The 10,975-nt window shown below is 39.8% G+C and overlaps 1 protein-coding gene across 2 annotated transcripts in view; it reads left to right on the top strand.

Annotated features, from left to right (window-relative positions):
• synpr (synaptoporin) overlaps positions 1-10,265 on the top strand; it is a 237,150-nt gene extending 226,885 nt beyond the window's left edge. For both annotated transcript variants that reach the window (XM_008115004.2, XM_008115003.3), the window contains 3 exons: positions 1,333-1,528; positions 7,531-7,722; positions 7,968-10,265. In XM_008115004.2, the coding sequence (XP_008113211.2) occupies positions 1,333-1,528; positions 7,531-7,722; positions 7,968-8,246 (667 nt within the window). In that variant the 3' untranslated portion in view covers positions 8,247-10,265. The remainder of the gene's footprint in view (positions 1-1,332; positions 1,529-7,530; positions 7,723-7,967) is intronic.
• The last annotated feature ends 710 nt before the right edge of the window (positions 10,266-10,975 follow it).

The following is a 10,975-nucleotide window of genomic DNA, read 5'->3' on the forward strand; positions in this document are numbered from 1 at the left end:
TGCAGGTGAACTATAAATCCCAACAACTACAACTCCCAAATGTCAAGGTCTATTTTCTGCAAACTCCACCAGTGTTAAAATTTGGGCATATTAAGTATTTTTGCCAAGTTTGCTCCAGATCCATCATTGTTTGAGTCCACAGTGCTTTCTGGATATAGGTGAACTACAACACCAAAACTCAAGGTCGGTATCCACCAAACCCTTCCAATGTTTTCTGTTGGTTACGGGAATTCTGTGTGCCAAGTTTGGTTCAGTTCCATCACTGGTGGAATTCAGAATGCTCTTTGATTGTAGGTGAACTATAAATCCCAATAACTTCAGCTCCAAAATGACAAAATCACAAACACACACACACACACACCCCAACCCCACCAGTATTCAAATTTGGGCGTATCAGGTATTAGTACCAAATTTGGTCCAGTGAATGAAAATACATCCTGCATATCAGATATTTAGATTATGATTCATAACAGTAGCAAAATGGCAGTTATGAAGTAGCGATGAAAATAATTTAATGGTTGGGGGTCACCACAACACGAGGAACTATATTAAAGGGTTGTGGCATTAGGAAAGTTGAGAACCACTGACCTAAATGATCAGTGTAGAAGTGTCCATAGAAAGCGGTTCCAAATCTGAGTGAGGCTTCAGTGGAAATCTGGGGAGGGGAGCAAGGATGGAGTTTCAAACCTGGGCATATTGCAGTGGGAAGATGAGGAGAGGCATAAGAAGAAAAGACTTTATAACCTGGATGTTGCTTTGATCCGGAGGTGGGGAGTGGAGCAAGAAGGAAAAGGTTTCTAGCCTGAATGTTGTTTTTATGGTAAGGTGGAGAGGGGAGCAATGTAGAAAGGAGTTTCAATCTAGGGTGTTGCTTTGATGGGAAGGTGAGGAGAGGAGAGTGATAGAGGGAGGAATTTAAATTTTTGATAAGGCTTAGATGGGAATGTGGGGAAGGAAGTGAGAGACTGGTGCTGTTGGAAAGAGCATTGGAGAGATAGGGCAGCAGAAAGATTGGTGGAACTAAGCAATAGCTACACATTTCTGAATAGTCAAATTCATGAAAGTAAAAACTGGAAATGTGGAGGGGCAACTGTACTCATTTGAAGAAAACAGTAGTTAAGACACATCAGTTCATCCACTGAACACTAAGATGAAACCTGGTGGAACACATTGTTGGTCCAAGAGGCAAATGTATATATAGTCAATCAAGAGCAATTTAGGTCAACATTAAACTGGGAAGCAGCTTGGATTTTTTGTAGGGATGCATTGTCACTCACATGCATCTATCTTCTTTTCTGATCCAACTCACTTTCCTCTCATTCCTAATTTTAGGTTGTACCAGGTGAATTTCGATGCTCCCACCTGTGAAGGCAAACGAGAAAAGCTCTCACTAATAGGCGACTTTTCTTCTTCTGCGGAATTCTTTGTCACAATTGCAGTCTTTGCTTTCCTCTACTCCTTGGCAGCCACGGTGGTTTACATTTTCTTCCAGAACAAATACCGTGAAAACAACAGGGGACCTTTGATTGTAAGTGTGTGTTGCCTCAATGCTGACAGCTTAATCCCCCATGTATTGATTTATTTATTTTGCTTTGCTCTTTTAATGTCCTCTCTTTGGTTTGGTTAGTATGGTTCCAGTTATTGTATTAGGGTATATAAGAAATAAATAAAATATCTTTATCTAAATGATATGTGATAAATTATATAGACATTCTTCTATGCAGGCCCCATCTACACTCCCATATAATCCAGTTTCTGAATCCAGATGATCTGATTTGAACTAGATTATATGGCAGTATAGACTCATATAATCCATTTCAAAGCAGATAATCTGGATTCAGAAACTGGATTATATGGCGGTGTAGATCCAGTCCAAGTTCTCAGACAATACTGCTGAATATAGCGAGGAGGAATGCAAAAGAAAGGGATGAATAGGGACTTTTTCGATGTCAAATCAATGTATCCTTCAGCATGTGATTAAAGCTTGTAGATAAGATGCATTATACAGGTGTTGAGATGTGTGTGTGTGTGTGTGTGTGTGTTTTACCATCCTTGTGGGAGGCTTCTCTCATATCCCCGCATGGAGCTGGAGCTCACAGAGGGAGCTCATGCACACTCTCCCTGGGTTGGATTCGGACCGGCAACCTTCAGGTCAGCAACCCAACCATCAAGTCAGTCCTGCCATCACAAGGCTTTAACCCATTGTACCACCAAGGTTCAGAGACAAGATAATAACAAAATATATAAGCCTTTTGCTGAGAGTGGGAATCTTAATCCCTCTTCCATTCCCCCAGGTGCTCCTACATGTTTCAGTATTGCAAGTAAGTAACGTCTAGTGCATGAAAATAAATTAAAACATCCAGTGGAGAGGGGAGCAACAGAGAATGCACCTTTCAGAAGTTTTGTCAGTTTTAAGAAATAGTCAAGAGAGAAGGAGGTGCATTTGCTAATTGGAACACAAAATAATATAGGGTTGTTAGAATATTAATTGGATGAAGTGTTCTAAATATAAAACAAATAGCCCCCGATGCACCTTGAGACTGATTTAATATAGGATGTAGTATCAATACTGGGAATACAAAAATTTCAATTTCCCCAAAGCAACAAAACTCCTTTATAACATTTTAGTAATTAAAAAAGAATAGCACTGCAAAGAGTATTAATGATTCTATTGCATACATTATTCATGAAAAGATAAATAATATGTTTGGGGATTTTTGTGCAGATTTTAAAGCAAACTTTTTCCATTGCAGGTTAATATTTATTGCTATTCATGTGGCAAATTTTGTTGTGTTTTGTGCCTTTAAGTCAGTTCTGAATTATGGTGTCCCTAATTATGGGGTTTTCTTGGCAGAATTTGTTCAGAAAGGTTCACGTTTGCCTTCCTCTATGGCTGGGAGAGTGTCACTTATCGAAGTAGGTTTCCATGGTCTCCTAGTGTCCTAGTCCAGCTAGTGTCCAACAAACACTGCTGGCTCTCGATACAACACTGGTTCCATTAAACATTGTTATCTAGCAAATTCCATCCCCAACAAGTACCTGTCTTCTGTTAAGTTTAATGGGATTTTCCCATTCAAAATCAAGCCCCTGGCTCCCCCCCCCCCTCCAAATCTTAATGAGTCTTGCATTATAATGTGTGCTCATTGGGTGCCATTTCCTGTTCTGTCTCAAGCATTAATCACCTTGGGTTGGCTCTGCCTATATTACTTGGACAGAATTCCTTTGGAGATATGATATACCTTTTCGATTATGAAGTATTTTGGAGCAGTGAGCAGTAGTTGGTGGGGTTGCAGAGGAAGCTCCCTGCTCCAAGCACGTTGGGAACCATCAGATTAGCTTTCTTTCTGGACAGCGACAATGTTCTGTGATACCATTCTCCCCTTGTCTCCATTCTCCATGGCACCTACGAAATTTTCCTCTATGCCAATGACACTGCCTAGTTACAGAAGCCAATTTGATTGTGACAATTTATTTTATCGTAATGTCCTGTTATTTCACCATTATTTTGCTGTTCCCATGTTTATTGATTGAAACTTGGTGGGAAGAATGAATCACTTGCTGGATATGGTTTCCTCTGATAGCACTTGTGGCATCCTATTTGACTGACTTGGGCGGATAAAGTTCACTTTCACAAGGGCTATTATTATTATTATTATTATTATTATTATTATTATTATTATTATTATTATTACCACCCCTCTTCTTGGCTGGACTGGATGGTCCGTGAGGTCTCTTCCAACTGTATGATTCTATGATTATTTCTTCTAAGGGGACTCAGAAATAAAGAAACTCCGTGAAAGTGGGGAAACCACAATTGTAAAAACTTCCTGTTTTTAATATGAAAGAATGTCTCTCTACAAATATCTAGATCCCACAGGATAATTCTGTGGCCATTTTCCATTAGATCAGAGTTTCTAAATCTGGGGGTCGGGATACCTGGGAGGGTATCTGGGGGGGAGGTGTCAGAGGGGTCGCCAAAGACCATCAGAAAACACATACAGTATTTCTGATGGTCTTCTGAACCCAAATCCCTCCAGTATTTTCTGTTGGTCATGGGGGTTCTATGTGGAAAGTTTGGCCCAATTCTATCATTGGTGGGGTTCAAAGGCTCTTTGATTGTAAATAAACTATAAATCCCAGCAAATAAAACACCCAAATGTCAAGGTCTATTTTCCCCAAACTCTACCAGTGTTCACATTTGGGCATATTGAGCATTCGTGCCAAGTTTGGTCCAGATACATCATTGTTTGAGTTCACAGTGCTCTCTGGATGTTCGTGAACTACAACTCCAAAACTCAAGGCCAATGCCCACCAAACCCTTCCAATATTTTCTGTTGGTCATGGGAGTTCTGTGTGGCAAGTTTGGTTCAGTTCCATCATTGGTGGAGTTCAGAATGCTGTTTGAATGTAAGTGAACCCCCCAACCCCAACAGAATTCAAATTTGGGAGTATCGGGTATTTGGTCAAGTGAATGAAAATACACCCTGCAGATCAGATATTTATATTACAATTCATAACAGTAGCAAAATTACAGTTGTGAAATAGCAACAAAAATAATTTAATTGTTGGGGGACACCACAACATGAGGAACTGTATTAAGGGGTTGCAGCATTAGGAAGGTTGAGAACCACTGCACTAGACGTTGTTCATAGAATTGCTCTGAGTGGCTTAGAGATTTCTAGAAAAATGATTTCTAGATCTTCAGGCATGACTCTGTGGTCACCTTCTGGTGGAAAGAATGTATTAATGAAATCCACAAATAATCTTATCTGCAAAAAGTAAACCTGCAAGAGTTGAGGGCCAACTGTGTATATATTGGTTTCACCAATTATGTTTTAAAAAGAAAGAGTGTGAAACCTGCCTTGGTACAAGCCCTGAGGCTGCCTTCCTTAGTGTACTGCATTTTAATAGGGCTATGTAGATGAAAACATATTCAAGATCTCAACAGGCCACATTCATTATATAGACAACTGTCATGACAGTGGGTGAACAATCTACTACATGTTTTTTTTTAATTGACATTTTATAGTCATGGGCTATACCAAATCTCAGACTAATAACCTGAACATTCTGACACTCTTTTGACTCCCATTATTTTCAGGGGGGAAAAATAATCCTGATTAACAGAGGTGCCTCGGCTAACTCATCTATTTTGAGTAATGTATTTCTAATTCATAAGCATAAAATAAATAACAGCAGTAAGCCATGCAAACACTATAGTTGTGACATTTTGATTACTTACAGTCTGTGAAAATAATTATAATAGTTATGACAGTCTGCATAACTCAGACTTATGTTTTCAGATTGTCTCAGGAGGAAACATATACAAATAACCAGAAAGGTGTGTTAATGGAAGCTTATTTATATATTTATTTATTTACTCCCCCACCACATTTTCTTCATTATATTAAGTTCTTATTCGAACTTCCTTCCTGAAAAGCAAAATAGGCTGAGGAATAATGAGGCTACTGCTCTCCTTCTTCTTTGTTTAGCAGGTAGGATGACACAAGCAGTGATAGATAGAATTGACCCCTTTAAAGTACACTACAGCCCCATTCTTAAGAAATTTGAGAACAACATCTCTCAACTCCAAAATAACCCAGATACCACCATTATAACTGGGGTACAAAGCACCACATGTTGTTGCTAACTGCTATTAAGTCACCTTCACTCTTTGATGACCCCCAAGTCCCACTCTCATCAACTGCCTTGCTCATATCTTGCAGATTCATAGCCATTGCTTCCTTAAGTTATTCATCCATATACAGCCCTCCTCTTTTTCTAGTGGTTTTATTTTGTATTGTACCATCTGCTTATTTTATGCGTTGTTTTAGGCGTCTTGTGCTATATGTAAGCTGCCCCGAATCCCTTCAGGGAGATGGAGACGAGGTGCAAAAATAAAATGATTATTGTTATTAAGTTATTAATGCTTCTACCTTACCAAGCATCATTGTCTTTTCTACAGAGTTGTGTCTTCTCATGATATGCCCAAAGTACAGCGGTCTCAGTTTAGTCATCTTGGCTTCTAGGGAGAGTTCAGGCCTGATTTGCTCTGGGACCCATTTATTTGTTCTTTTGGCATTCCAGATACACTCCTCCAGCACCACATCTCAATTGAGTTGATTTCCTTCCTATTAGCTTTCTTCACTGTTCAGTTTTCACAACCAAGGAGTAGTGGATAGACAACTGCAAACATTCTTAGAGACAGTGGTTATTTAAATCAATTTCAATGTAGGTTTAGATTTGACTTTGGAATTGACTCAATCTTGGTTGCCATGGTGGAGAGAGGAACCAAGGGGACTGCCATTTCATTCCTCACAATCTATTAGTGGCTTTTGCTACCATTGGCTACAGCATTCTCCTGGAGTCTGTATGTAACATGAGAATCAGAGGCTTTGTATAGCAGAGGATTAAAAGCCAACTAAGGATTATGATCCCAGGGTCCATGGTATCCTGGGTGTGCATCAGGTTTATATGAAGCCACTTGAATCAGTCATTCAGAGATATGAAGCAAGATGTAACCAAAATGAAAGATAGCTTTGTTTCTCCCTAAGGTCTGAATCAAATGAGGCCATGTAGATGCAAGCCAGTAAACTGAGCTTGTATTCCTACAGCCAACATGGTTTGAATGTTGAACTAGGACTCTGGAGACCAGACTTTGAGTCCCTGCTCAGCCACAGAAATCCACTAGATGACCTTTGGTATATCACACTCTCTTACCTTCAGAAAAAGGCAAAGAAAAAACCCATCTGGACCAAATCTTGTCCAGAAAATTTCTTAAGTCTTTCCGTAGATCACAAACAACCTGAAGGCATACAACAACAATAATCCCTGCCCCATAGAGGTGATGTGAATAAGTCGTTCTTAAGTCTGCGAAATATGCCAATCACCTATCCTGGATGGAAAGTTGCTCTCCTTCTGAAAGAGCAGATGTGCAATCCAGAGGGGGTCCTGGATTAATCACCATCACCTCAGGGGGCTTTGGTGGTTAGGGATTCTTTTTACCAGCTTTATTGTTTCAATAGCTGCATCCATTCATGGACCAGGCATAGCTATGGGGACCTATTCACAAGCTTTTGAATGAAAACTATTTTGAAGCAGTGTGCAGTGGGAGAGGATATTGCCTCTTTTGCTGAAAACTATTTTCCCCAGGCATGTCACATCCAAGAAACCAATTTAGAGACTGAGCTTATTCTACATTTATAATACTGACATGTATACTTTCATTTATAGAAAACTATTGCCCTAAATCCTACTGTTAGTCCTGCCTAGAATAGACCAATTGAATCTATGGGATTTACCCTTTGTGTTAACTCACCATTCAACAATTAGTTAAGTGGGTGTACTCTAAGTGAGACTAATTGAGAAAATGTAGTCTAATGTTTTTAACTACTGTCAAATGAATGCATGACCTCTGAAATGATACCATCATGCGAAGGCTTGTCCTTCTGGCCTTTGGGATTGGAATGTAGCTGCCTCTATCCTTCCCTACCAGCACACACCTACAAGTGTCTGATTGCTTTTTTGCAGGACTTCATTGTGACAGTGGTATTTTCATTCTTGTGGCTTGTGGGTTCCTCTGCTTGGGCGAAAGGACTCTCTGACGTGAAGGTTGCAACTGACCCAGATGAAGTGCTCTTACTGATGTCAGCTTGCAAGCAGCAGTCCAATAAGTGCTTGCCTCTGCGCAGCCCTGTTATGTCCAGTTTGAATACTTCAGTTGTAAGTATTGCTATTTTATTTTATTCCATGAAAGAAAGAAAAAAGTCAGTATCTATCACCAGTGGAACTAGTACCATCCTCTGACGTCTCATACTTAGATTCTGACAACCCTGTGGAACAATGTAACATCAGATGCTGGGTAATAGCAGCACCCTTATGGTTCATCCTCCAGGAGTAAAGTTAAGAGGAGATAAAATGGCACAGCCAAGTAGTTGAATTAATGTTCCATTCTGCTTCTTCTTTAGGTCTTTGGATACTTGAACTTTATACTCTGGGCAGGGAATATTTGGTTTGTTTTCAAGGAGACTGGCTGGCATTCTTCGGGCACGAGATACCCTCCAGACACCATGGGAAAACAACCCAGCAGCTATAATCAAGGTGGCTACAATCAAGATAGCTTTGGTCCAAGCAGTGGCTACAACCAACAGGGAGGCAGCTTTGGCCAGCAAACCACATATGGTCAAGTGGATGAATTTGGCCAGCAGCAACCTAGTGGCCCAACGTCATTTGCTAATCAGATTTAGCGTTTGCAGAGTCTGGAGAGTTCTTGAGTGTTTTATGTGGAAAGTTCAAACACAGTGGCAGGCAGCACATTTCTGAAATGTTTAAGTAAATATATCAGAATTTCTTCTAAGTCAAAGGTTTACGGGTGTTAACCATAGAAAGCAGGCTGTGGCTCTTGTTTGTTCATACATGATGCATCTTCTCCTTGTGAATAGATGATTGATGATATACTCATCACAGGTGTGAATTGAAGTAAATAACTGTTTTATGTACTGTATAGAAACCTTTAACGGTAGTTTTGTATATGTATGGTAGCAGCATTTTGTAGCCTGGAGTCTGTAGTATAAATTATGCATAACACAATTAAATTAGCATTAGGACTTCTTCTACATTTTAGTGAAAAGAAAAATGTATTTTCATATGATTTCTGATTAATCTATCATAATGCATGCACTGCAACTCCTCCGTTTTTAACATTGCCTGTCTATGACAGTTTGTTTGTCTAGTTCAATTTTTAATGTTTTGCTGCTGGAGAATTTTGTTTGGCATTCTTTCTGATTAGCAAATTTGCAGTGTGTCTTAGTGCATGAAGCTGCATAATTCCACAACAGAATGTGATGGACTGTGGAAATGGGATTTATTCCGTATCACCACTACTCTTTTTAATTGGTTTGCTTGTTTAATATAATGTTTTAGATGATGTTCTCTGTGTATGCCTATTTTATATATTTTACAGAGTTCAATCAATGGCTTACCCAAATCCTGAATACAGCATATAATTAAAAACTGTTTTCCTTCAAAGGGCATTCAGAAATATCTGCTGTAAACAGACCATTTTTTTCTGTTTAATCAAGCACAGTATTCCTTCTATGAACCCATATTTCTATTGATGTTTTGTGACTCTTTGAACGTGATCTGTGTAATATAAGGACCAAGTAACTGTGTTTACATGTTTACAAAGATATTTATTTCATTAGGGTAACAGAGGTGCAGATATCAGTAAAGTGAAACTAAGTGGGGGGAAATCCCACATCGATAGCTCGTGCAAAACACTACAAAGAGTAACTTTGCCTATATTGCCACTGATGATGAAGAATGTTTTCTCTCTATGCTGTCTCAAATTTGTCCAAAGTCTGTTCAGTCTGGCCATTGAAATGACTAATGGATTTGGTGCTATCTGTAAGTAGGGGGAGAACGTCAAATGAACAATATCAGCAATCAGGAACACAGGGCCAGTTCCTTTGCAGGGGAGCATAACTGAGAGAGCCTGCTGATCTCAGATTGTGACTAAACTTTTCTAGGGGAGAATTAAAAGTTTCCATTCCACTCTTGTTCTGCAGGGAGTTCCCCTTATCTTCAAGGGAAGAGAACATAATCAAACATCAGCTGCTAGATGGGTAATTCACCCCTTTTTCCAACAACAAACAGAAGTCCACATACTTAGCACTCAACATCCATTATGAAGCAGAACCTAGTTTGAGAGCAATGTCTCCTGTAATGCAAGAAAACACTGAGTTTTAGCATCCATAGTTCTGTAAAAAGAGTTCTGGGTTGCTCCCTGAAATATTGCCTTCTGGCAAAACTGGCCAAAATATTTCTTACCTAGCCAGATCAAGTATTAGTGCTCACTGGTGCATGCTTTTATGTGCATATCTAGCATCAAGGTGGGAGTTACGAGCAGAATTTTGTCATAGCTCCGTTTAACTGATTCATCCCTAGAGTGACAAAAAGGTTGACACCTGTTCAGGAGACAACAGCAAAGAGGAGGTTCATTTTAGCCTCCCTTTTTCTTACTCCGCTTGCAGCCTACAGAACACATACCACTGGAGAATTAAAAAACTGAACATCTGCATTTCTAACTAAAAGTGTATTCGTCTATGATATCATTGTATGAGCTGTAAATGTTCAAAGCATCTTTTAGCATAAAACAGCATAGTCACTTAAATGATTGTTGTAACCAATGTATGGCTGCTCAGTGGATGAATCGATATTGTGATATATCTATTTGACCCTAATAAATAAAGGTTTATTGCATACAATGCTTGGTTCTCTTGCAACCCTGCAAGCCAAAGTGCAATCCCAGGGATTTCATGTCTCTTCTGAAATCCTTGATTCCTTCAGACAGTCCAGTTTCTTACCTCTCAAGGACAAACTACCTGTTCTTAAATACTCAAAATGTTGGGGTGGGATGCACAATATATCTCTGAGATGTGGAATAAGGTGCTTCTGCTACAGATGAAGCTACCCACCATGACCCAAGAGGGACAAGGAGGAGGATGTGTCCCCATGGACCACTTCATTTCTGCTGTGGATCCTGCTTTCTTTTCCTCTTCCTTTATGTGTTTTTGACCCAGGAAAAGGAGGAAGGTACTAGTCAAACAGGTGCATGTTCCACATAAAAAGAGGAGGGGGGATTACCCTGCCCACCCACAATGTTACTTGCCCTGCAGATCTGGCTCCTCTTCTGGTGTGATACCCTCAGTATCACTCTTCCTTTGCCCAAGCAAAGCAAACATTTATGGCACACAAGAAGGGAAAAAGGAGCTGGATCCACAGGATATGTGAAGTGGCATACAGGGCCAGCCCCTCCTCTTTCTGCATTTGCGGAATGTCTATTTCCCTTGGGAAAAGAAAGGGAAGTACCGGGTGAAACAGGAACAAGTGGCATGCCCACCTCCTGAATAGCCCCTCCCCTCACCTATTGAAGACAGGACTATAACAAAATTACACACACATACACACTTTTGGC

The sequence above is a fragment of the Anolis carolinensis genome, chromosome 2 (assembly GCF_035594765.1).
Source record: "Anolis carolinensis isolate JA03-04 chromosome 2, rAnoCar3.1.pri, whole genome shotgun sequence".
Lineage (NCBI taxonomy): Eukaryota > Metazoa > Chordata > Lepidosauria > Squamata > Dactyloidae > Anolis > Anolis carolinensis.